At 41.6% G+C, this 26,420-nt stretch overlaps 1 protein-coding gene across 3 annotated transcripts in view; it reads left to right on the forward strand.

Annotated features, from left to right (window-relative positions):
• The window catches only part of SYNPR (synaptoporin), a 309,486-nt gene that overhangs the window by 182,083 nt on the left and 100,983 nt on the right, over positions 1-26,420 (forward strand). For all 3 annotated transcript variants that reach the window (XM_043587853.1, XM_043587854.1, XM_043587856.1), the window contains one exon: positions 8,098-8,222. In XM_043587853.1, coding sequence (XP_043443788.1) covers positions 8,098-8,222 — 125 coding nt within the window. The remainder of the gene's footprint in view (positions 1-8,097; positions 8,223-26,420) is intronic.

Below are 26,420 nucleotides of genomic sequence, written 5' to 3' on the forward strand. Positions count from 1 at the left end.
AAATACACCAATGTAAATAATATACTTACTGAAGAGATGGGCACAGAGAACCAAATATAATTGTTTTATTGTTACAATTATCATCATAATGTTTACTACTGTTTTCAGTGCCAAAATACGGGTTTCTCTCATCTTCTCTTGCCCATTCATTCATATATTCATTCACTTGGTAACATTGATGAGCCGTGTATGATGTTTTGGTGCAGCAAGTGACATAAAGGAAACTGGAACATGGTCCTCTTGGCACGGGGTCTGTAGACCTCAGAGAAGTAAGACACTGCTGGTCTTCCAACCCTAGTCCGTCCCTGTCTCAGTCCACACTCTCCATGGCAACCACCACAAAGGCAGGTCTGAAATGCAAATTTGTCGTGCCTCTCCCCTGCTGAAATCCCAATCCCCTCATAAAATCCGAGTTTCTTCGCAATGACAGACTGTTTCTGTAAGGGCCAGATAGTGAATATGTTTGGCTTTGTGGACCAGGATCTATGTTGTTAGTATGCAATTCTACCGTTGTAGTGTAAAAACAGGTATACATCCATGAATAGATGTGACTGGATATGGCTGGATTTGGCCCGGGGGCCGTAGTTTTCTGATCCCTGCTAGATGGTCCCTGCCTACCTCTGGAACAGTCAACTCCTTTCTTCCCAGCTTGCAGTGTCTGCTCCAGCTGTGCCAACTGCACAGCCCAAATGTGCGTCACTTGCTCACTTGAGGCTCTTTCTTTGACTTGCTGCTATCTCTACTTAGAACACTCTTCTTCTCCCTCTTACTTGGATAAATCTGGCATGCTCTCCTGATTTGTCCTTAGCTATCCATTTCTGCAGACAGCTGGTCCTCATGTCTCCTCCAATCCTCTCTGCAAGCACATACCATATGTACCATAGAATATGTGCTATATTTTCCTCTAGTGTGTTCCAGTTACACAGTAAAACACTGTCAGAGTGCGTTTTCATTCAGTTGTCTGTATCTCCAGATAGACAGCAAGTTCCCTAGAGGTGGAGGAGAGAAATAGCTTTACTTAGTCAACAAGTATTTAGGGAGCACCTGCTTCATGCCAGGCCTTGCACAAGGTGATAGAAATCCAGCAATAGACAAAGACAAGTGTATTACCTTTCCCCAGGGAAGTGGTCAAACAAAACACAAACAGGTGACTACATAATGCCAAAAATGACAGATTTTAGAACATCTGCTAAACAGATGTTTTATGTTTTATAGAACATAAAAACAAACAAGCAAACAAAGACAGGGAGTAATGGGGCCAGCTGGGGTGGGGGCTGAGGTCAGGAAGCCCACTCTGGATAATGTGCCCAAAGAAGACTTCCTCTTTACACAGTAGCTCAACTTATTTAGAGAGGGCTGGGGAGATGAGGGTGTGAAAAGCTTGAAGCTGAGAGGAATGAGATAAGGTGGGTCAGGAGGTACAATTCCTTTTAGTAAGGCATTCCTAGAGCACACTGCAGTGCCTGAAAAGTAATAGGCCCTTGGTCAGGGTTTGATAACAGTCTCAGTTGCGTTCCCCCAAAGCAGGTCCTGAGACAAGAAATTTGGCTCACAAAGTTTACTTGAGAGGTGATGCCAGGAAGCACAATGATGAGACATTGTGGAGGGACGCCCACTATGGATATTAAATGGGCAATGGGGACTCAATCCCAAAGGGCAGCCTCTGAAAAACTATGCTGAACACACCTCAGAGTTTCCCCACAGAGGTGGTTGTATCCACCAATTTCCATCCCAAATTGAAAATTGCAAGATGGCAGAGAATTCACTCGAAGGGACTTCCACCATGCCCCAGTCCCAAGGCTGAGCATATTCATGCCTCCTGAGAAAGTCCTCAGCAGTGAGGCTTGGGTGTTGGAGGGGGAAGCCTTTGGGGTGGCACAGATCAGACTGTTCCCGTGAAGCTGCACTGCAGGTGGCCTCTAGGGTGAGCTGAGGGGATATAGGCAAAGCATCAACCGCCTCTGCTACAATAACTAAGTGAATAAATGAATGAAAGGGTGAATAATTGAAGTCGAGAAAAAAAGAGTGAAGTACTTACTATGCAGTAAGCCCAAGGTGAGTGATATGAAGTAACAGGAAATATGAACGAAGAAGGGTCAATCAATGAAAGAAGCCCAAGGCTCTTGCCCCAGGGAGCAAGGAAAGTCCCTTGGGAGCAGTGGTTTGCTGGAACTCAGCTGACTGTGCAGCTCTCTTTCCAATCAAGTTTGGAGGTATTAGGAGGGTGGCTTGGAATTGGCCATAATGGGAGTTTTACACCATGAAAATTGGCAAATCAAATACTAGATGCCATTGCTTTATGCCCTGGAGATCTGATTGTCAGCACACATAGCTCAGTGGCAATATGAATACCAACACTTGGTTTCGATTTTCCAATCCCTTTCATACTAGTGTCCTTACTCTCACTTATTCTTCCAAGGTATCATTCATGCCTGAGGTTGTGTATCAGGTCATGGAAGATGTCCCCTCCCTAACTTTTCTGCAGACCACAGGTCCCTATGAGAGCCATTAATCAGCCTGATTTCCTGTCCTCCAACCTAGTGCTTTCAATTGTGCCTCACAAATTAACCAGAAGGATTAATAGCATCTTTCATTGATATTCTTTGTGTGATTCAATTAGTTCCAAGGAGGGAACTGCTTGCCCTCTTTCCAGGGAACAAAACCTTTGGTATCATTAACTGTGCAAAGATATTCCTGCTATGGGTGATTTTGGTTTATGGATGCTTATTAAGCCAGAAAGTGCAAGGCAATGCTTCTGTCTCTTTCACCTGAATCTATTTCTAATCAGTCTGCATGCCAGGGAAATCTCTGCTGGTTAATTTTGTCCATTTAGAGAATAATTTTTTGTTGTTAGGAACAGAGCTGTAGATCATCCAAGATGGTAGTGAAATGAGAGTTCATTTCAGGAGATTTATTTCTGTCTCCTGAATTCAAGGGGAGTGAATGATTGGGCCAGTGGTTATGATATTGATTATCTTAGACTGTACCAGAGGGTGAGGTGTCTGCTTTGTTTGAGAATTGGAAGCTTGAGGGAAGATAGCAACACAGAGGTCTTGTAATTTCCCTTGGTTGGGTAAATGGACTTTTGCCCCAGGGTTATGACCCCAGTGTCTAGGAAGGTGAATAAGTAGGTTGCATTGCCAGAAAAAATGCAGTGTTAGCTGAGGATGAACACACGGAGCCCAGGGTTCAGAGAAATGACACGTGTGCATGTACACACACAAACTCCATGTTTTCACCTCTCTCATCAAGGTGCATGTAGTCACTGTAAAGTCAGGCTCAGATGGAAGTCTTTCTCTCTAGTTCCTCGCTCTCATCTCTTCCTGGCACCCCACATCCCCAGTCCCCTAATTCAGGCTCTTTCCTCTCCTCAGACTTGCAAGGCCCATGCCCACTTCTCATTCCATCATGGCCACATAACACAGTTTTCCCTCTTCCATCTCGCATCATTAGTCTTGCAGAGTCAAGCATCTCCAAGACACAAACTTTCCTCTTGCTAATTGTAATGGTCTCTCAGAGAAACCGTTGTCAAGCTAAGAAGTTTCTTTCTCTTCACATATTCCAAGAACCTCGTTCTAAAATTCTCCACCCTATCAAGGGTAAAAAGGAGGAAGGAAAGAGAGGGAAGGAAGGAAGGAAGGAAGGAATGAGAAAGAAAGGAGGGAGGGAAAAGGAAGGGAAGAAAGGAGGAAGGGAGAGAGGGAGGGAAGGAAGGAAGAAAGGAAGGAAGGAAGGAAGGACAGACAGAGGAAGGAGAACAAAGAGAGCACAAACCATCCATTCTGCTTGGCTAGTGAGCTTGCCATTCTGTGCCCATGAGACCCTCAGAAGACATGGAGAACCTCAGGCCACTAAAGCACCACGGTGCATTTCTGGGCAAAGACTAGAACATTTGACAGTTATCTCCCACCCAGATGGCCAGAAATTGTTCTCCCTGCTGTTGTAGAGCTAAGCAGAAGAATGCTGACTCAGGGAGTCCACACACCAGGATTCTGGTTCCAACTCTAGCTGAGTTGGGGCAAGTGAACGTTCCTTTCGAGTTCTCTGTCTTCACGAGTGTAGTTCTAATAACAATAGTAATAAATAGTAATAGTAGCAGAGGAAGAAGGGGAAGGAGAAGACACTTCAATGTTTGTTGAGGGCTGTGAGCCCAGTGCTTTACATATGTTATCTCAGCTGAAGCACACAAAGTCATGTGAGGTGAATAGTATTATTCTCAACCTCTTTCACTGGGCAGTTGCCATGCTGACCTCGCACTGTCCAGCTTTTCCTCTCTGGGGGTTTCACTTGAGACGTTTTCTCTGCCCGGGGCACTCCCTTCCACTCCCCACCTCCTTTTTGCATGGCTTCCTCTTCATCCTCAGGGTCTTAGCTTACATGTGACTTTCCTCAGGTGTAACTCTCTGTCTAGAAGAGCTTGTTCCCCACAAAACACATAACACAATTTGTAATTGTTTCATTTGTATATTCTCTCTGTCTCCCCGATCCAGCAGTGGGCTCGCTAGTGGGCTTTCTTTGTCTTTTCTCCTTTTTAACTTTTTGTTCCCCACCGGCTGGCACCTAGCAAATGTACCATTAAATGTCTGCCGAATGAACCAATGGATTAGTCCTGATTTAGGAGAGGTAGGAACTGAGAGGTTTGGAAGTTAAATAACTTGCTCCATGTCAGACGGCTAGGAATTGGACTCAAACTCGGGTTCTGCCTGACTTCCAAAACCACTCTGCCCAACCACCTAGAGAGAAGTGGCTGGGCAGACCTCTGGGAGGGGAACCCGTGAGAGCGTTTTCCGGATTCCCTCACACTCTACATTTTTCTTCAACACCAAGGGAATTTTGACCCGCCAAAGAGCTTTCAGCCCCCTCTCCCCACTCTGTCTTGATGTATTCCAATTACAGAACTAGGCCCCTGGCTGATACACTCTAAAGGAGTTGATTTCACTCTCCCAAATATGGAATCAACCATGCCTGTAATACGTTATTCACTCGGCAGGATCTGACTCTCCCAGAGTTGTACAGACATTATCTGTTTAATCCTCACCAAACCCATGTGAATTTGATATCGGTCACACAGTATGATTTCCCTTTAATCAGTGACGAGTGGGGGGAAGGGAGAAAGTTAACCAGAAAGCCCATAGGTGTCATATTCAACTCAAATACAATGTCTTATGTTTTCAGAGCTCAGTAGACATTAAAAGAAAAGATATTGGTGTGTGTGGTTTTAACAGTCTGACGCTTTCCTTCTATGCATCTAACATTTTGAATAGTTAAATACGTAATTACCATTCCATGTTAAGTTCATTACATGGTAGCACTAATCATATCTTACTGTATATAAAGGACTTTAATGGAAGATGAAAATCCAAGGGTATTCCCTTATAACTATCAAGCACTGAAATTTAACAGGACTTATCTTTAAGTCCCTTCAAGTCTAACTTGCTATTTGAAGCCATTATGCTATTCTGCGACATCTTTAATATAGAAATGGTAAGCTACACACACACACACACACACACACACACACACCATTGTTGTTAATAGATCATATCACATATGTTAATTGCTGGGCCCAATACCTAGCCCATAGTAAGCACTTAATAATGGCAAGAATGGCCAATTCCTCCTGACCTTTATGTGTACTAGTGTTGATTACACACTTGGGACCCTTACCCCATCAAAGTGCATATATATAGCTTCCACATAAATCTCTGCATGAATTGAAAGGGGCTGCACATAAATACATATTCAATCTCATTTAATCTCTCAGTGACTCAAGAAGATACACAGGATGTGTTACAGGTGAGGAAGCTTGGACAGGGAGAGGCCTATCTCCATAGCCACACCACAGAGCTCCGGGCTCCGTTACTCCACTCTTTCTTCTGGAAGAAGTCTTACCAAAGGCAATATTCTGACATGGCACAAAAGGCTGAGACATCCAGGATTATATAAAGCAACTTAGATTTAAGCACGGAGCAGTTAATATCACTTCCTCCTTATTCCTACCGACAGCAAGAGCTGACAGAGAGCATTTGGTCCTGAGAAGTGAGCAGATGCATGCCACAGGAATAAAACTCATGTTCCCTTCAGCTGTGGTGTTCCATGTGTACGAGCCCCAGCTTGCAATGGGGATTGCGGTAGCTTCTCAACGCCTCCTCAGATCCTATAGGCAAATTAGGAAGAGAAACAAAGCAAAACAGATCAGCATTTCTGGAGCGCTTGGATGCTGGGTCCCTGGGGCCGATGGTCATGTAGATTTAGCTAGGGAGTAAGTCTAAATTTCCTATTTTATGGCCTAGAACATCTTACTAAGGAGCTCATCCATATCTATTTACAGTAATAGCTTTCATTAACATCTATTGAGTACATATCCTGTGCCAGGGTCTGTTTTAAATGCTTTACACAGATTAACACATATAAACATAGTTTTCTCCTACTACATCTACTGTTTATTTTGGTCAAGTTGTTTCCATTTTTAAAATACTGGTTTTAAAAACTAATCACTTAAAACTGCCACACACGGAAACAAAAATGGCCCACAAAATATTACTTTACCTTTGAAGGTTTTATCATTAACCAGTCTTTTCCTATTAAAGTTAGACGGCCAACTCAGACCAACAACTCTGATACTCTTTCACCACCGAGTGAGACTGACATGGCAGATGTTATGGATAATACTCACTTCGCCTTCTTCACTTTCTGAATAGACTTGGTGACATTGCCAGTTCCAGCAGCCTTCTTGTCCACAGCAACTTTCTGTTTTATATGATGAATCGCAGAATGACCCAGTGGAGTTGTTATCAATGCTGTTTTACTGTTGAGGAAACCAAAGCATGGGGAAATGAAGCAACCTTTCCAAGGTCTCATTCCAGAGCCCATGCACTTAACCCTTAAAAATAATTCTGTTTTCTGTGTAAAGTGGGCTAGCATTCCTAATGGGACCCCAGACCACCTAAAGAAGCTGAATTCCAAAATGAAAATAAAATAAATGGGAGTATTACAACATGAGGCATTGTTAAGTGCCTTTGATTGACTTTCTTTGGAAATGAGCAGGAAATACTTTTGAATTTAGCCAAACTAAGCAAAGTTGAGCATTTGCTTCTCATCTTAGGCCATCCTTAACCTCCCAGATATATATCTTCTTTCTTGAAGACTTCCCTGATTTCCTGCTCCTAATTTTTAGTACCTAATTTCCACAGATCCATGTTCTACCCCAAGATGGACTATGACATTAATTGGTAACCAGTTGAACCTTTTAACAGTTGACATAGAGCAACTAACACAGAGTTTTAACAACCAGGGAGGCTTTGAGGTTGACATATACTGAGATCTTGTGCTCTGAAATAGTGCATATTAGATACTCACCTACTCTCCCTCAGCCCTTTAGGTCTTAAATTCTGGGGCTCCTGGGTGGATCGGTCATTTGAGCTACTGACTTGAGCTCAGGTCATGATCTCGCAGTTGGTGAATTCAGCCCCACGTTGGACTCTGTGCTGACAGCTCAGAGCCTGGAGCCTGCTTCTGATTTTGTGTCTCCCTCTCTCTCTCTCTCTCTCTCTACCCCTCCACTGCTCATGCTCTGTCTCTCTCTCCCTCTCAAAAATAAATAAACATTTTAAAAAATTAAATTCTTACTATGGCTTAAAAAAAAACCTATATTACTCCAAAAGATAAAACATGTTTATTGCAGAAGTTACAGGCAAGCAAATTAAAGCAAGGAGACATCTCGAATTCTTCCCACCTGGAGATATCTGTCATTAATCCCTTAGTGTGTAATTTTCCAGATCCTTTGATGTGAGATTACATCTCTACCTTTTGAGGCACGACGGCTCGTTACACAGTCAAACACGGATATTTTCTCCTCGTGTTCAGTTTTTCTCCAAGCAAAGTTACACCAGTTTGCCGGACTAGTTTTTCAAACACCACCTCCGAGGTTCCCATCCTCCTCCTGGCTTCCATCTCCCAGCCTGAACCAAACACAATGCCACATTTCGGAAGAACGTAACCTCTCCCAATTCATACACTGAACTCTGATTGATGTATTTCACTGGATTAGCATCATTCCAATGACTCTCTTCTTTCTTGCTTCTTTGTTCTCCACAGCTTTTTGCGATCTTTGCGTTTGCAACATGCGGTGGCTATTCCGGAGGCCTGCGGCTGAGTGTGGACTGTGCCAACAAGACGGAAAGTAACCTCAGCATTGACATAGCATTTGCCTACCCGTTCAGGTAGGGAACGGCGGCTCGTGCTCATAGAGAAGGCACCTTCTTCTTTCTGTGGTTTCTCAAAAGATAAGCAGTTTTCTAGAGACTTAGGGGTTAACAGAGAGGAGTCTGTCTGAACCCACAGAACACCCAAACAAGTAAATGCCCACCTGCCACCCCACTCAGGGAGGATTTGTGAGTCCTACTGACTCTTCTCCAAAACATTGATACTGTTGGCCCAGTATTCGGAGCTGTCAGTAGGAGACCTCAGATACACAATTCCCTCCTCCCCATGCTTATTTCCTATCTTAAGTTCTTCCGAATTCTCTCTAGGATTAGTGTCACCTCTAATTTCATGTTGACTGTGCAATCTTGGTTGATAATGCCTTTAATAATATTAATATCTAATATTGCTTCCATCTGCCAGACACTATACCTAGCTGCTTACTTGGTTATCTCATTCAGTCCTTTTGAAGGGAGGACAATTACTATCAGCGTTTACAAATGAGGAAAGTGAGGCACATACACATTTGCCCACATTCCTCAGCCAGTACATGGCAGTCAAGGTTGAGCCTCCCTGGGTTGAGCCCAGATCTCATATTTCTATTGCTCTACTTAAATTGCCCGAGATCATTCTTTCAATCTCTTTATAAATTCAGTCTGAAAGGTACCTTATATGTGTCTGGTAGATGACTAGACACCTACCAGGGCTTTTTCCACATTGGATATCTTGTGATTCTGACCCATATACCCAAGTGGATGAACTGAATTCAATTTTAAAATAATTTCTTTCTGTAAAACTCCCAAATACTTGGCATCAAATAACCGGTATTATTTTTTAAAACAACTTTCAGCACAATGTTTCGGAACACTCTCTTGTTCATTTCTATTTAACACACATTTATCGAGTAATCACCTTGTGCCAGACATGGTGCTGGCTCTGGAAGTACAGAGAAAAGTATAAATTGATGCCTGAAAACTCTTCTTAAATAGGAGAGTACAGTGTTTTCCAAAATCTTTCCCATGGAGCCCTAGATATTTAATGTTTAATGAAGAAAAGAAGGAGGGAGGGAGAGAAAGGGTGAGGAATCATTTAAAAATTATGTGGTCAAATAAATTTAAGAAATACTTCTTAGCACTCTGCTTTTCTAATGCCCATTTCGAATCACCAAGAGAAATACAATGTTTCCCAAATACATTTGACCGCAGACACCTTTTCTCACTGAGCATCTCAGAGGATCTGTATATCATAGAACACATCCTTGTTATATTGATTTAGTGGACTTTCCCTAGCCTAAAACAAAAGTGCCTCAGCTTAGAGGCAGTGAATCATGGGAAGTGGCATTTATACCAACATACCAAAGGGTTTTTAAAAGTAGAACTGATAAATGTTGCAAACACCTGTGCTCAAGTAGACACTCTCCACACTAATAAGAGAGTGCAAAGCTCAGAAATACTAAGCACAGGACCCCTAGTAATTTGGTGTAAAGAGCTACACGTGTGGGTAGAAATGAGGCTGAGTTGGGGGTATTTGACACTTGTAAGTTCTGGAGGAACTCCTTGGTTTATTAGGGAGAAAGGTGAAGCCACTGCACACTCATGGATCAGTATGTGGGATCTAGGATAGGAGATCAGAATGGCTGGTTCTAGGAGTGGAGATAAGAACTACCAATGGCTGGGATCTAGCAGAGGAGAGAAGAAATGTCAATGGCTGCACAAGAGAGGTAGCATGCATAGTAACATTAGTCGTGAAATTGTACGGTCTGCATTGCCTTCTATGATGATTTCGTACCAAAAAAAAAGTGGTAGGAACAGATGACTTCAAGGTCTGTCGCTTAAGATTTGAACATCATAAGGTCACCAAACGTTGAACACAAGTCCTTCTGTCTCTCAAACTGGAAGAGAGTGATCAAGAGACCTGTTTAGACAGGAAAACAGGGCCTGGTTGTTTGGGCTTCGGAGGGTGGAGAGCAGGGTCATGTTTAATTTCATGCAATCCTTGGCTAAGTGTACAATTTGAAAAGACACTTTAAGCAAACAATTTCCAGTATTGGGCTTAATTTTCTTCCCAAGACATATTACCCTGGCCCAATAAAAGGCAACTGAAGAAATTGGATAAAAATGTTTATTGCCACCTATGAGCACAGTGGCCCTCTTATTTGAGATGTTTTTACTTGGCTTTTGAAACAAAGATGACCAACCATTATTTTTTCAGTAGCGGAAACTTTTCTTCCAAACACTACCTTGCCCAAAAGCTCCATATATAAAATGGACAGGAGTCCCTGAGAAAGTTGAAGCAGGTTAAGAAAGGGGGTTGAACCATCCAGCTGGTCCTCCTTAGCCTTCTCCCTGCCACACACACAGCCCATCCCCTGCTGCAGAATCTCTAGTATCTCCTTAGAACCCTAGTCCCCTACAGGCATTATAAAAACCCACTGTTCTAGAAGAAAGCAAGAAAGCTTTTCCCACTCTGTTTACCACATCTGTACAACATTTAGTGTCGACCAGTTAGGAATGGAGATTAGCCTACCCATCCCACAGAATGTCTTGCACTTTTGTCCCATCTGTGTCCATCTAGGAGATACACGTACCATTCCAGAGAGACCCTGTTTTACTAGAGTTGCAAGTTCATTCATACATTTAGATGCTATAAAATGTTATGCCATGATCTTCTCAGGGAAGATGTCAATAGTGAGTGAACACATCTAGAATTTATACAGTTTATTTTGACGTCATTTGTTTCAGAAGAAATTGGGTTAGTAAGGTGCTAATGATATAAATCATTAAAAGAGTTATTTTCTCCTAAAACTTTACAAGCCAATGCCAATGATTTGACCATAATCTTAGAAATAAAATAAGAGATTCAGCAGCTTCTAACTCTTCAGTTTATTGCAAACACAAGGAAGACAATGAACTCTAAGGCCAAGTCTGTAAATGACAGAGCAAAAAAAGCTACTTCACTTACTTATCAGATTATCAGATGTGGGATGAAGTCAATTTAGAAAATGCTAGATAGGGGCACCTGGATGGCTCAGTCAGTTAAGTGTCTGACTCTTGGTTTTGGCTCAGGTCATGATCTCACAGTTTGTGAGATCAAGCACACCATTGGGCTCTGCACTGACAGCATGGAGCCTGCTTGGGATTCTCTCTCTCTCTCTCTCTCTCTCTCTCTCTCTCTCTCTCTCTCAAAAAAAAAATGCTAGATAATTTACAAAATATTCATGTGCTGCTTCTGTTAAATATGCCAAAGTATGTGACTCCTTTATACCACCACATGTACATATTTTTGATTCACATCAGAAGGAATTTACATTCAGCAGTATATATATCCTTTTACTATCATCCAGCCTTCCTTTTGATTCATGATTAAAATGAGCAAGTAATAGCTATTTTCTCATCTACTATATGTGCTAGTTTGGTAAAACAACAACAACAACAATTTATTTGCTAATTTGGGAGGGGGGTCTGGATTTAAAATTTCTTGTACTTTCTTTATACACAGAAGTGTGAAGTAGAGTTTTTTTATTAGAAGGAATTTAATATATTTGCAGAAAGTGTAGTCAAAGAATGCTAATCAACACTCTGCATGGATACCTGATTCATGTCAAATGAAAGATAAAGGAGGTTAGAAGAGAGACTTTGGGGGCTATGGGAGAAAAGGTTTTCATGGCAAAGATGAGTTCTGATGGGTCTGAGTGATGAATGAATAAATATGCAAATACGTATCTCAAGCCCATAATGCACCAAACACTGCTGGCCACCTTCATGTATATCCTGTAATCATTACACCAAACCGGTGAGGTAAGTTACCATGACATTGCTTGAGAAGACTGAACGGAGAGAAATTTGGTCAGCATCACACAGAAAATCAATTGCAAATTTTTGGATTTCATATGATCTTCTAATGTGAATAAAAACTGAAGATAACAATGTTCAGACTGTTTGAAGCATGGTGAGTAGAGCAAAAAATATGACAGAGAAAAGTGATAGAGATGGAAAGGTAGTTTTGGGCAAGATTTTAGAACACGTTGAATTTCTAAGGAATTGAATTAGGGAGAAGGAGTTAACGATGATAAAAAGAGAATAATAAGGGAAATGGTTTTGAAGCAGAGAATATAGATTTGAATTTGAACATGCATTTTGAGGTGTTTTCTATCCAGGAGTCTTGTGCTAAAAGCCCCATGTAAGGAGAGAGAGGTGAAGCCTGATTGGGGTTCTAAAGAGTCATCTTCATGCAGTGAAACGAAAGTCCTGGGAGAAGGGAGGTCACCAAGAGAGATGTAGGACCAGGAGCACAGGGCTCAGGCGTGGGGGATGCCCACGCTTATAACAAATGAAGGAGGGGCGCCTGGGTGGCTCAGTCAGTTGAGTGTCCGACTCCAGCTCAGGTCATGATCTCACAGTCTGTGGGTTCGAGCCCCGCGTCGGGCTCTGTACTGACCGCTCAGAGCCTGGAGCCTGCTTCCAATCCTGTGTCTCCCTCTCTCTCTGCCCCTCCCCCACTCTCTCTTTGTCTCGCTCTGTCTCTCAAAAATAAATAAATGTAAAAAAATTTTTTTAAAAATGAAGACGGAGACAAATGAATGAGGAAATCCAAAAGAGCCAAGTGCAGACAAAGTGGGACAAAGTGTGTGCTTCACAGAAGGTAAGAAAATGTCATGCGTGCTACCAGTCAGTACAAGTAGGACCACTGAGTACTTCAGAAAGTAAAGGAGTGAAAACTATGAAAAGGCCAGTGGATATAACTAATGGTGGTGATTAAGGACTTTTCAGTAGAAAAGAAAAGCATACAAGGCTGTTGGAGAATGGGAAATAGAATTTGATGTTTTCCCTCAGACAAGGAAAGTGCAAAATTCTAAGGATTCTAACCATCTTACGTTAAGCCTGCATGAGATGATGTTTGTGGAGAAAGAGAGCAAGTTGGTTAGTCACCTTCTCATAGAGAACTAATTACTGAAAGTAATTAGTTCATTTGATGACATGGTGATAAACTTCCCACTTTGCCTAGACAATAATAAGGTTTCCAGTGTATTGGAATCATTTGAGAACAACTGAATATAAAGAATAAAAGATTTATGATGACAAATCAATTATTATGTCACTTACATGTATTGAGATCCCCCAGAAAAATTTAAAATATTAAGTTTGCTGTCAATTTCAAGTTTTCTTGTAGATTGGAAGGAATTGATCATTGCTTTAGGTAGTTAACACGATTACCCTTGATTAATTTACCCTAAAAAAATAACAAGAGATATAGAGAAGGAAGTAGATACAAAGGTATTTATTGTTGAATTATTTTAAGTTCTTCAAAACTAGAAATAACTTATGTCTAAAGATAGGGAATCAGTTAAATAAATTGTGGGACATTCATAAAACGAAAGACATTAAAAGTCATTTTCCCTGGGAATGCAAGCTGGTGCAGCCACTCTGAAAAACAGCATGGAGGTTCCTCAAAAAATTCAAAATAGAACTACCCTACCACCCAGCAATTGCACTACTAGGTATTTAGTACAGGGGGTACAGGTGTGCTGTTTCAAAGGGACATATGCACCCCCATGTTTATGGCAGTACTATCAACAATAGCCAAAGTATGGAAAGAGCCCAATGTCCATCGATGGATAAATGGATAAATAAGATGTGGTATATATATACAATGGAGTATTACTCAACAATCAGAAAGAATGAGATCTTGCCATTTGCAACTACGTGGATGGAACTGGAGGGTATTATGCTAAGCGAAATTAGTCAGTCAGAGAAAGACAAATATCATATGACTTCACTCATATGAGGACTTAAAGAGAGAAAACAGATGAACATAAGGGGAGGGAAGTGAAAATAATATAAAAACAGGGAGGGGGACAAAACATAAGAGACTCTTAAATATGCAGAACAAACAGAGGGTTCTGGAGGGGTTGTGGGAGCGGGGATGGGCTAAATGGGTAAGGGGCATTAAGGAATCTACTCCTGAAATCATTGTGGCAGTATATGCTAACTAATTTGGATGTAAATTTTTTTAAAAATTAAATTAAAAAAAAAAGTCATTTTCTCAAGTAACATGTTAAACATAGGTGAAATCCTCTAGCATTGTATAAAGTGACTAACCAGGATATAAAACTATACATATGTAATGGTTCTAATTTAGTTTTATTTTTTACTAGCTGGCTGTGGCAGATACTGCCCTGCCCATATCTCCCAGTCCCTCACCATTCATCCCTATACCTTTCATTGCAAGCTTTTATGACTGTTAGAAGTCTTTCTGGGGGCACAGAAACTTGTTTGGTCAGTATGCAGGACAGGCGAAAAATTCTGGGGAGTTGCTCTCTCCTGGAGCAGCCTTCATCCAATAATACATGTGAGTTGGAGGATAAATATCCCCATTACCTCACCTCTAAAGGGATACAACTCTAAGGCACGTTCCATACCATTTCTCAGAGGCACCCAGCAGGATAGCTCTGCCCATCATGGAAACCTGGTCAGTAACACACCTTTTATTCCTTCTTTCCCTTCTTTCCCTTTCCTGTCTCAATTCGCCACTGCCTTATTGGTGTTTCCAGGGATGAAGCCTCCAGAAACAACTTGCACTCATATCTTGATCTCAGGTCTGCTTTGGGGCAATCCAGCCTAAGACACTAGTATTGCTGAATTGTGAACATTAAGGAACATGGATGGATAGATGGATGGATGGATGCATGGATAAAGATAGATCCCTATTTCCTGTCACTCTAAATTCATCTTGTATAGTGTTGATCGTGTGAAAACCAGCTTGGTTAGAAATCAGTACCTTTAGTTCAGAACATCTTCCCTTACGGTTTGTAGTTCAGATTTCATATATGAAGCCACAGTTGTTTTTCTCTGTTCATGGTATCTTAGCATACATGGTAGGTCTCTTCCAATTGGAAGTCATACTAGCATGGACTTTGACCTCAGTTTCTGAAAAATAAATGATAGCTTAGATTTTGGAAATGATCCATAACACCTCCAAAATAAATTTTGTATGAGACATAGTCTATACTTTGTCAGTCCTCCCCAAATATGTTCTCTACATGTGGTGATTCACCGCACATCTTTTCTCATGGGATACCCAAAAAACAAAAACTAAATCATATTTATGGAGATTATGTCATGATCATTGCATCAAAATATTAATTTGTTTCTTGGTGGTGAGATTATGAATGAATCAGATACTGTTTTTATACTTGCCACACTTTGCCGTGTGATTCTTCTTCTACAATATGATTTTATGACTTTTAATACTGTTAATCTACTGAAATAACATAGTGTAGCTTGAGCTATAAAGACGGACCGCCTAAGTTCAAACCCTGACTCTGATACTTACTGGCTATGTTTTGTTGAGAAAATTGCTTAGCATGTTTGTTTGTTATCTGTAAAACAAAGACAGTGTTACCCATTTCACAGTAAGTAGTTTGTATTAAGTGGGAAATGCTTAAAATAAGGCCTGGAATTCAGTAATTTCTCTTTTAGTATATTATTTTTACTTTCAAGAAAGGAATTAAAAATAGCTAAAAAAGATCGTTATTCTAGTTAATTAGCAACATTACCCCCAAGACAACAAAACAACCCCCTTATTATATTTTACCCAGAATGGTAGCTTCCCTAACCCTCTCTCTCCCATATGCAAACATTAAAAAGTATGTACATATTTAACTGTTTCATATTTATTAACTTGTTTTTACTCTTGTCTTTAATCCTATGTGGGTTGTTCTTGAAGGTATCATCAGATCTGTATTTTTTTTCTCATTAAACTAATGGGAAAATGAAGCCCTCCCAAAGTGACAGAAAGGACAGTGCTCAGTGACACTAGCACAGCCCTTCCAAGGTTGTGTGGCCTGAATGGGATGGGAGAATGAGATTCTGAGTCTGATCCTCATGATTCTTGAAAGGGAATTTGAAGAGGGGTCTTTGTATTGAGGGAAAGGCGAGCTGGGGTGCTCAGCTGGGCACTGGCTGCATAAGCCCTGTTCCCCATTTATAAATGTAGCCACTTGCTCTGATTCTGCTATTCCTGTTTGGAACATGGGGACAGGTGGAGGTTGATGCCAGGAAATCTGTGGAGTTTGGGCCATTACCTAGTAAAACTAGCTCTGTTGGGGGAAAAGCATTTTCTAAAATCCATACCCTAGAGCAGTGGTGATAAACTGTTCTTTTTACCAGAAGGGCCAATTTGGGGAAAATAAAAATGTTAAGGGCTGTAATGTTTTATTCCTTGTGTTCAGGAAATGCTGCATTTGCAATTACATTTAAGCATTTGTTTATTGTTTCTCATTATCAAAGGGTTTCACTCTTTTTGGCTAACATTTCAGAAAAACTTTATAACTACAGTATCTCATCATAATGTTGTGCATTAAAATAAATTTTGTGTGTGATGAGACCTGGTAGTTCTATGGGGCAGGGAGAGCTGGGGAGATTCGAGGGTGGTGTAGCCTAAGGGTTAATAGTGTATCTCTAGCCAAACATCTGGCTTCGAATCTAAGCTGTGCCACCCAGCAAATGGGCAAGTTATAACCCCTCTGGGCTTAGGTTTCCTCATTGTAAGAAGGAAATAGTACTGGGGCACCTGGGTGGTGCAGTCGGTTAAGCATCCGACTCTTGATCTCAGCTCAGGTCATGGTCTCACAGTTTGTGAGTTTGAGTCCCACATCAGGCTCTGCACTGATGTTGAAGAGCCTGCTTGGGGTTCTGTCTCTACTTCTCTCTGACCCTCCCCCACTTGTGCTCGCTCTCTCTCTCTCTCTCTCTCTCTCTTTCTCAAAATAAATAAACTTAAAAAAAATTTTTTTAAAAAGAAGGAAATAGTACTTTCCTCTTAGAATGGTTGTGACCATTCAGTTAAGTCATACAAGCTACTTGTGCAACACAGAGTCTGGCACACATGAAGAGCTCACCGAATTATAGCGTCCTTGTTGTGGATATGATTCATAGTTTTATTAATAGAATGTAGTACAAGGACCTGGCACCAGAGTATAGCTGTAGACCAAGGACAAGGACAGCCATATTTGGAGATTTCTGCAACAACACAAGAGCTGTCATTTGTAGGGACTGTCTGCAGAGAGCATATAAAATGGTGCAGTGGCTGGTGGCATGGAAGAGGCCAAATGGAAAAATTAGTGAATGACAAATTACTCCACCCCCACCCCACAATTCACCTCCCAGCCTGTGTAGATTGGGGCACTTGTGTTGCAACACTTCCCCACAGGTGAGTGGTGATGAGGACTTAGAAGGATGCCTTAGTTTGGGTTCTCCCAGAAGCATGCTGAGACAAAGGTCTGTAGTTGTCTTGGCAGGTGATCCCTGGAAGCACCAGTGAAGCGTGGAGAAGGGGAAGAAAAACAATAATGAGTAGATTTATGGGTAGGGTACCATCATGGGCAATTGAGGCAACTGAGACTTCCAGGTAAACACAGCTAACATCCTTCACAGTAATTCTGTCAGGCAAGTGAGGAGGTTGAGGTAATTATCTACCAACTCCTGTTTGGCCATTGGTCAAAACTACTCCTGCAACTTCTGTTAATTCCCTGGCGCTTCTTGTGGACCAAGCATGCCCTGGCAGCCCAACTGAGCCTTCAAGCAGAGATCTCAGATGACTATATTAGAAGACCATCACCTATAGAAACCCACAGAGATGTGGATGGGTGACCCAGGGCTTCTAATAATAAAATTCTTTAATCATCTTTCCTATACCTGTGAATGACCCCATGTTGTATCATTTAGTCATTCTCTCAATAAATACTTATTAAGCACCTACAGTGTGCAAGGCTGTGAACTATGTGGGCACATGGTATGTATTAGTGAAGTGGACATAGCCGCCTCCCCCATAAAATTTACAATTACATGGGGATGGGAGGAAGACATTAAAGATGTAGACAAAGAATACACACACAGAAGAGTAGTGTTAATTTGCAGGAAGAACGTGAACATTGTATGGAGAAGTAAAATAAGTGTTGGTGGGATGGAGAGAGTTACAGACCCCTATATATAGAATGATCCAGAAGGGCCTCCCTGAGGAGATGGCATTTCAGCCAGTAAAAAGAGAAGAGGAAAGAATGTTCTAAGCAAAGGGAACAGCATGGGCAGGGCTGACAGGAAATTCAGAAGATAAAGGGGATAGAAGGAGGAGCCATGCTGTGTTAGATTAACAGGTTGGGGAAAACCTCCCTGGGAAGTGACATTGGAGTGCAGCCCTGCAAGAATTGAGAGAGGGAGAGATCACGAGAGAGCTTGCCTCAAAGACCTGAGGGGTATATTCCTGGTAAGGGGAAGAGCAAGTGTAGAGGCCTGATGTCCCAGCGTGAAGAGACTGAAAATCAACCAGAAGACCAGCCTTGCTGGGTTGGAATAAGGAGGAGGGAGGGAGGCAGGAGATGAACTTGAAGAAGTGGACAGAAGCTGGATCACATAAGGTCTTGTGGGATCATATGAAGAATTTGGATTTTATACGGAGTGAGATATAAGTGTAGGTTTTGAGCAATAGAGCCATGCAGCTTTGTTTTTTAAAAGATCTTGCTTGTGGCTATAAAAATAGATAGTCTTAAGGGGGCAAGGGGCAGTGGTGAAACCAGGGAGGCCAGTTAGGAGACAGCTGCAGTCATCCAGGTGGTGGAGGCATGGACAGGGGCAGAGGCAGTGGAGAGGGTGCTATGTGTATGTAGCATCTCATATTTGCATGGCCATCCATGCCTTGCTTCCTATGGGAATATGCATCCAGAACCCAGCCCTGTGCCTCGTTTTTTCCCTGCTTTCTCCATCGCTTTTGCCAGTAATGTTGGATAGCATTTGGTCAGTATGGAGGCCAACTTCAGTCTTTTAAGTTTCTTGTCCTGACATTGGCTTAGGGGCACCTTTTGGGGCCATGAGTTTTCCAACACTGCATGAGAAAGTCAACCAGAACTGCCAACCACACACACATAGGCAGCTGGCTGCCTTAAGTGGAACCTTCCACAATCCCACTGAGACATGTTTACACCCACATTTATGAGAGCCATAGGAGACGTATGAAGTGGACAGCAGTTCTACTTCATGAAATACCATTGTAAACGAGTCATGGCCTATATCAGTCACGATCCAGTCAGGAGAAGAGAGCTCATCCCCAGTGGCTCAATTTTTAAAAGTTAAGGTAGGGAACTAGGTAGATGAGGACCAAGAAGGAATCCAGAGGTTAGCAACTGTGGGATGCCACCACTGCCTCTAAGGCTAGAGCAGGGGATGGCAAGGTAAGGCTCTCGAGTCAAATTCAGCCAGTGCACTGCCTGTTTTCACATGGTATGTGAGCTGAGAATGGATTTTATATTTTTTAGTAATTCCAAAGCAGCAAGAGCAAGAGCGGGGGAGACTCCTTGGTTTCTCCTTTTCTGCCTTGCTCCAGGTTCTGAATGAGAGCCTGCCATTGGCTGCACCTAACTGGAAGCCAGTTGATAAGCAAATCAAGCCCCTGGGAAGGAGCAGGGCAGAGAACTGAAAACAGGCAATGACCAGCCCAGAGTTCCTCTTTGAAACTTTCCTCATCTACGAAAATGAGAAAACTGAATTAAAGCCTTTTTTAAAGAGAGAATTAGACCCCTAATTCTACAAAAGTAGAAGTATATTGACTGCATTTTTTAGGGGAACAGTTGTACTCGGACTTGGCCAAAAACCCTGATGATGCCCCTGCCACTGCTGCTTCAGAGGGAGCAGAAGGAAAGGTGAAGATTCAACAAAATTACTTATACAGGTCTCTTTCTTTCAACCTCATAGGGCTTGCTCTGATATTTGTCCTATTTAGGTAAAATCTGAACAGACTTTTAAAGACCAAGACTGGGGTACGTATTGAGAATGATTGTAGGTTATGTAATCAAGGCTGTTGTTTCTGTTGAGCTCCCAGAGGGAGTTGACAAGCAGCGGAGATGAAATGAGTGTATGCTGAATGAGTCTTTTATGTAGTTCTTGGTCTCACTGTGTGTAATTTTACAGAGCAGGCATGGGGGAGTGTGGTGGGCAGAACCTCATTACCTGGGAGAAGCCCTATGCCCCAGAAGGATGTTAACATGGCTTTTTTCAAAGTTACAAAAATAAGTTCTGGTTCTTTCTTTTATCTGTTTTCCTTCCTAGAAGTAGAGACACAGAGACTGAGACTGAGGTGCTTAGAAAAGAACAAAGGAATTTGGCTATAGTAATAGCTAAGAATGTCAGAAGGAAACATCCCACTCATATCTGTATGTGTGTCCTGTCCTTTGAAAATGTTCCGTCTGTTCCATGGCCCCATCAACCTCTGTCTCTGCTTTCTTCTTTCCTGGAAACAGAGAAATGTGAGAACATTCTTTGCATCCCCTGGAGCTATCAAGCTGGTGGCCAGAAGTCACATAATATACTTTACCAGGTCAAGCTGGTGTCAGTTGAGTGGTGGTGACCAGTGTTCCCTCTCCTTTCCCAGCCCCATCCATCCTTAAAAGAATGGCATTTTGTAAGCCAGGAGATGAATTGAATTGTCTGGGGGCCACAAGGTCAAACAAAAAGGAGCCACTTGCTCCAGCTGCCTGCTTGCAGGATGCTCTACAGTCGGAACAGGAAAGTAAAAGCCTCAGGGCCGAGGGTGTGAAGAAGTAACAACTGTAAGGCTGGGAGTCCCATTCCAGATTCCCCTTCCAGGGTCCAGCTGTGGGAAAGCAGAGGCCTGGACATGACTCAGGATGTTAGAATGTCTCTTGATGTAGGTTCAGGGACCCCTTACCTATGTCTGTATCATGTAGAAAGTTTGGGAGAGAAAGAAAGAAAGAAAGAAAGAAAGAAAGAAAGAAAGAAAGAAAGAAAGAAGAAAGAAAGAAAGAAAGAAAGAAAGAAAGAAAGAAAGAAAGAAAGAAAGAAAGAAAGAAAGAAAGAAAGAAAGAAAGAAAGAAAGAAAGAAAGAAAGAAAGAAAGAAAGAAAGAAAGAAAGAAAGAGGGAGGGAGGAAGGAAGGGAGAAAGAGAAAGAGAAAGAGGGAGGGAGGGAGGAAAGAAGGGAGAGAAAAAGAAAGAAAGAAGAAAAGAAAGGGAGGGAGGGAGAAAGAGAAAGAAAAAGAGGAAGAGAGGGAGGGAGGGAGGAAGGAAGGGAGAAAAGAAAGAAAGAAAGAAAGAAAGAAAGAAAGAGAAAAGAGAGGGACAGAGGGAGGAAGGAAGGGGGAAAGAAAGAAAGAAAGAAAGAAAGAAAGAAAGAAAGAAAGAAAGAAAGAAAGAAAGAAAGAAAGAAAGAAAGAAAGAAAGAAAAAGAGGGAGGGGGGAAGGAAGGGAGAAAGAAAGAGAGGGAGGGAGGGAGGGAGGAAGGAAGGAAGGAAGGAAGGAAGGAAGGAAGGAAGGGAGAAAGAAAAAGAAAGAAAGAAAGAAAGAAAGAAAGAAAGAAAGAAAGAAAGAAAGAAAGAAAGAGAGGTAGGTTGGTGAAAATGGAGATTCTGAGATCCCACCACAGACCTACCTACTCAGCATTCCTGCCAGGTGAGCCCAGGATTGACATTTACTAAGTTCCCATGTGATTTTTAGACACACAGAAGTTGGAGAATTGGTGACCTAGGGAGAGATAGGTAGAGCTTCAGTTTGCAGTTGCCTAATATTTTGTGTTTTAACATTGATAGATTTTTTTCCTAAAAATATTTGAGGTTACACTTTGGTTTAAGCAGACACTTGCCTTATTTATTATACTTAGTATGATGAAATAGAAAAGGAAAGTTAGCATAAATAAGCAAATGGATGTTTCTATTTTCTGTTACTTCCAAATTTTCTGTTGTGGCATATATTACTCATAGAATAAAGAACAATAAATGACAAAAAAGCAAATGTGGCAATATAAATTGGGTAGTAATGGGTGAACTGTAGCAATTTCACTACCACCCCATTATGTGCCTTTGAGCATGTTGCTCCCAGACCCTACCCCCTGGCAAAAACAGACTCAGGTGCTGGTTGCCTTTCCCCACTACACCAAGTGGAAATGAAGGTAGAAATCAGAACATAGGATGGATATGTTAATTCTTCCATCTTATTTTTTTTTAATTTTTTTAAATATTTATTTCTATTTGAGACAAGAGGACAGAGTGTGAGTGTGGAAGGGGCAGAGAGAGAGAGAGGGAGACACAGAATCCGAAGCAGGTGTAAGGCTCCAACCTGTCAGCACAGAGCCCTTACGCGGGGCTCGAACTCAAACATCGTGAGATCGTGACCTGAGCCGAAGTCGGGTGGCCAACCGACTGAGCCACCCAGGCACCCAATTCTTTCATCTTCTGTGTGTGTGCGTGCATGCATGCGTAATTATTGGTATGGTCATTATCCTCTTGATTGTCCAACAACACAGTAACAAGGGCTGAGCCAGAGTATTTTTATTCCCCTTTTTACAGAGACTTAAAGTTTTTCAAGATCACACAGCTAGTAAATGTGAAACCTGGAAACCTGTCTAAATCTTTTGATGCCCATGACTGTTTCAACAAAGTTGCTTACAGGCACCCCAAACCCTCTTCTAACAGGGATGATGATGCCTATGGTCATAGGCATCATCAGCATCAGCATTGTTATGGTCAAATAAAAGGTGATTTTACCATAGAAGAACTGTGCAAAGCATATCACATATGTTATACTCTAGCATCCCTGAGAGATAACATCCCTATGAGACAGCAACTCTAAACTTCATGTGACAGGTGCACAAATGGGCTCATTGAGGTTGAATGACCTGCCCGAGGTCACACAGCTGATCAGTGGCAAGGCTAGAATTTGAATATCTAAGCTTGATGTACCTCAAGGAGTCTTCACCACTGCCCTGTAAGCAACCACACTGATGTCCTTAGGTTGGCAAACCCCCACGATCACAGTGACTCCTTCCTTCCTTCCCTCCCATATCTATAGCCTCTTCCCCATGGACAGGCAATCTGGGCAGGCAAGAAGGATTTAGGGAATGGTTCTCAGAGAGATTGTATTCCTTGGGACTCAGAATTACTGGCATTCGCTTTCCAGTTAATTTCCCAAGTCCAGGAATAAACTGTGAAGGAAACACAGTTCCAGGCTGGAGCTGTAATGATCACCCCTTTCCATTTTTGCAGCTGGCTGGAATCTGAAATAAATGAGCTGTTGCCAATGCAGTTGGTAGAACTTTTCACTTTTTATTTTGAAAGATTCCGCTCCATAGTAGCAGCTGCCACTTGGAGGGTAGGTGTTAAGGAGTCAAATAAATGACATAGTTTCCTAAGAATAAAGTTATTCCAAAGGATGTACTGCTATGGCAGATCCTCATTTCCCTGGCAAAAAGGTAGATTTGGAAAGAAGCAGAAATCATTGAGCTGAGAGTTCCCACACACTAATCAGGGAGCTTGAACATCTTTGATTACAATGAAGGATTTGTAGTTGTAATGCTCCTTAAGGCTAGCACTGAGATATCAGAAATAAGTGGAAAGTGCAGAGAACCACTTGCAGAGTTGGGACCTCTGAGATGCAGTTGATTAGCTCTTGGCATCTTTAGAAATTAGCTGAGAATTATGCTCAGCAACCTCTACATTCATGTTTTGTTTTAGCATACCTACCAGTGGTTGCGTTTTCCATCCCTTCTTCCTCTGTCTTACATCCCCTCATCTAAAACAGTCACACTGTTTCCTATTTATAACCACATTTTAATTTTTTTTTCAACGTTTATTTATTTCTGGGACAGAGAGAGACACAGCATGAACGGGGGAGGGGCAGAGAGAGAGGGAGACACAGAATCAGAAACAGGCTCCAGGCTCTGAGCCATCAGCCCAGAGCCTGACGCGGGGCTCGAACTCACGGACCGCGAGATTGTGACCTGGCTGAAGTCGGACGCTTAACCGACTGCGCCACCCAGGCGCCCCTATAACCACATTTTAAAATTATCTTTTACTTCACTGGAAAAAGGAACACATGTTATTTTCTGTCACTGTACAGAAGTGAATGAAGTAGAATATCAGAATCTCCTTTAAATGTAACTTCTCAGAGACAATCCCTATGAAGAGTTCTGATGGATATTTCAAACTTTTTCTTTGCATGTACTTATTTTTTTAATATGTATTTATTTTGAGAGAGAGAGCATGTGCATGTGAAAGAGGGAGGGGCAGAGAGAGAGGAAGAGAATCTTATGCAGGCCCCACACTCAGCACAGAGCCCGACTTCGGGCTCTGTCTCACCACCGCGAGATCAAGACCTGAGCCGACATCAAGAGTTGGAGGCTTATGGGGCGCCTGGGTGGCTTAGTCGGTTAAGCATCGACTTCGGCTCAGGTCATGACCTCACGGTTTGTGAGTTCGAGCCCCGCATCGGGCTCTGTGCTGACAGCTCAGAACCTGGAGCCTGCTTCCGATTCTGTGTCTCCCTCTCTCTCTCCTCCTGTCTCTCTCCTTCAAAAATAAATAAAAACATTAAAAAAAAAAAAAAAAGTCGGAGGCTTAAATGACTAAGCCACCCAGACACCCATGCATAGACTCATTTTTTATACAGACTGATTGTAGTGTAAATATTATTTTGCAAATTAATTCTTTTTTTTTAAAAATTGTTTTTATCTTTCCATGTCAGCCACTAGGGATCTACCACACTCTTTGGCCTCATCACTATACCACAGTTTATTGCACAACTATACTATAATTTATTAAGCTAATCACTTGTCAATGGACATTTAGGCCATTTCAGTTTTTCACAATTATAAATAGTGCTACAATTAACACAGTTTTATAGCTTCATGTGTAAGGTAAGTTCCTGGGGCAACGGTATAGCAAACCTTAAATTTTTATAGATTTGTCAAATCTCTCTTCAGAAAAGAATTTATATGCCCACTAAGAGGATATGAAGGTGCCTGGTTCTTCACATTTTTCCCAATATAGAATACTATAAATGCACTTACTTAATCATGGGAGAAGATAAACACTCTGGTATGTAATTATAAGACATTTGTATTCCTGGCAAAAAAATTTTGGAGAACCCTATGTCTGTCTTTCTTTGTACCTGATTCCTGGCATAGGTACCTCATCACTTGCCCCCACCCCAGGTGTTTTATTAAATCAGCATTCTTAGTGCACTCCCAGAGATTTATTAATTGATACAACAAACATTCATTATGGTGCCAGGCATCGGGCCTGACCATGAAGGAAATTTAAAAATGAAAAGAGATTCTCTTTTCATGGAGCTTAGTCTTCAAAAAAAAAAAAAATACTCAACATTGATGAAATGGAGACACAGAGAGTTTACATGCCTCATTCAAGATCCATAGCAAGTCCTCAACTATACAAAAGCTTGCAGTAATTTCCCTGAAATCCTTACCTAATATTACCTTCACACAGAGTCACAGTGCAGATAATTAGAATTAAGGCTCTATTAATCTTTACTAATGAAAAGGAGGTCTGTAGCAAATTGCCTAAATTAACAAACTGATATTTACACAGTGTGATAGAACTTATTAAGAATTCATATATCAAATTAATTTACATCATGGTGCTCGTCTTAACAAACTCTCGTAAAATGTTGGCATTGAAAAGAGTCTGCCCAATAGTGGTTTCTAACTCCTCTTACTTCACAGATACAAAAATATCATAAAGATATTTGTCGTCTCTTAAAAACTGAGAATAAACTGAGGGTTGATGGGGGTGGGAGAGGAGGGGGGTGGGTGATGGGCATTGAGGGGGGGCACCTGTTGGATGAGCACTGGGTGTTATATGGAAACCAATTTGACAATAAATTTCATATTGAAAAATAAAATAAATTAAATAAATAATTTTTTAAAAAAGATGTTTGTCTTCAGGGTTCATTTTCAAGAACTTATTCATATTTATCTCTGTATTGAGTTTATTGCTTGCCCAAATCCGAAGGGACTGGTTTCCCCTTGTCCTTTTGCAAGTTACCACAGTAATTGTTAAGAGAGAGTAAATGCTGTGGTTAGTGAACCATTAAATATGATTCTTTTGTCAGTTTAAGCCATCATCTTAGACTGACATGAACGTTGCCATTTCCAAACCTGAAATTACTACCCACCCTGATTATCATGGTCTTTAGAGATGGGATTCAGTCCCTCTGCAGAATGAATGTTCTCTAAAGAATGATAAAGTTTATTGTTTCCTTTATGCAGATAAAAAAGTAAAGCATAAATGTCCCACATTGGAGCAAACGGTGCCACAGAAGAAAATGAATGTAAATGCCTTATGGTGTGCAAGACTAAATGAAAATGTAATGTGAATTACTTTCTAGCTCAGGCTCATCACTAGTGCCCACATGACTATGTT

This window comes from Prionailurus bengalensis, chromosome A2, assembly GCF_016509475.1.
Source record: "Prionailurus bengalensis isolate Pbe53 chromosome A2, Fcat_Pben_1.1_paternal_pri, whole genome shotgun sequence".
NCBI classification, from domain to species: domain Eukaryota; kingdom Metazoa; phylum Chordata; class Mammalia; order Carnivora; family Felidae; genus Prionailurus; species Prionailurus bengalensis.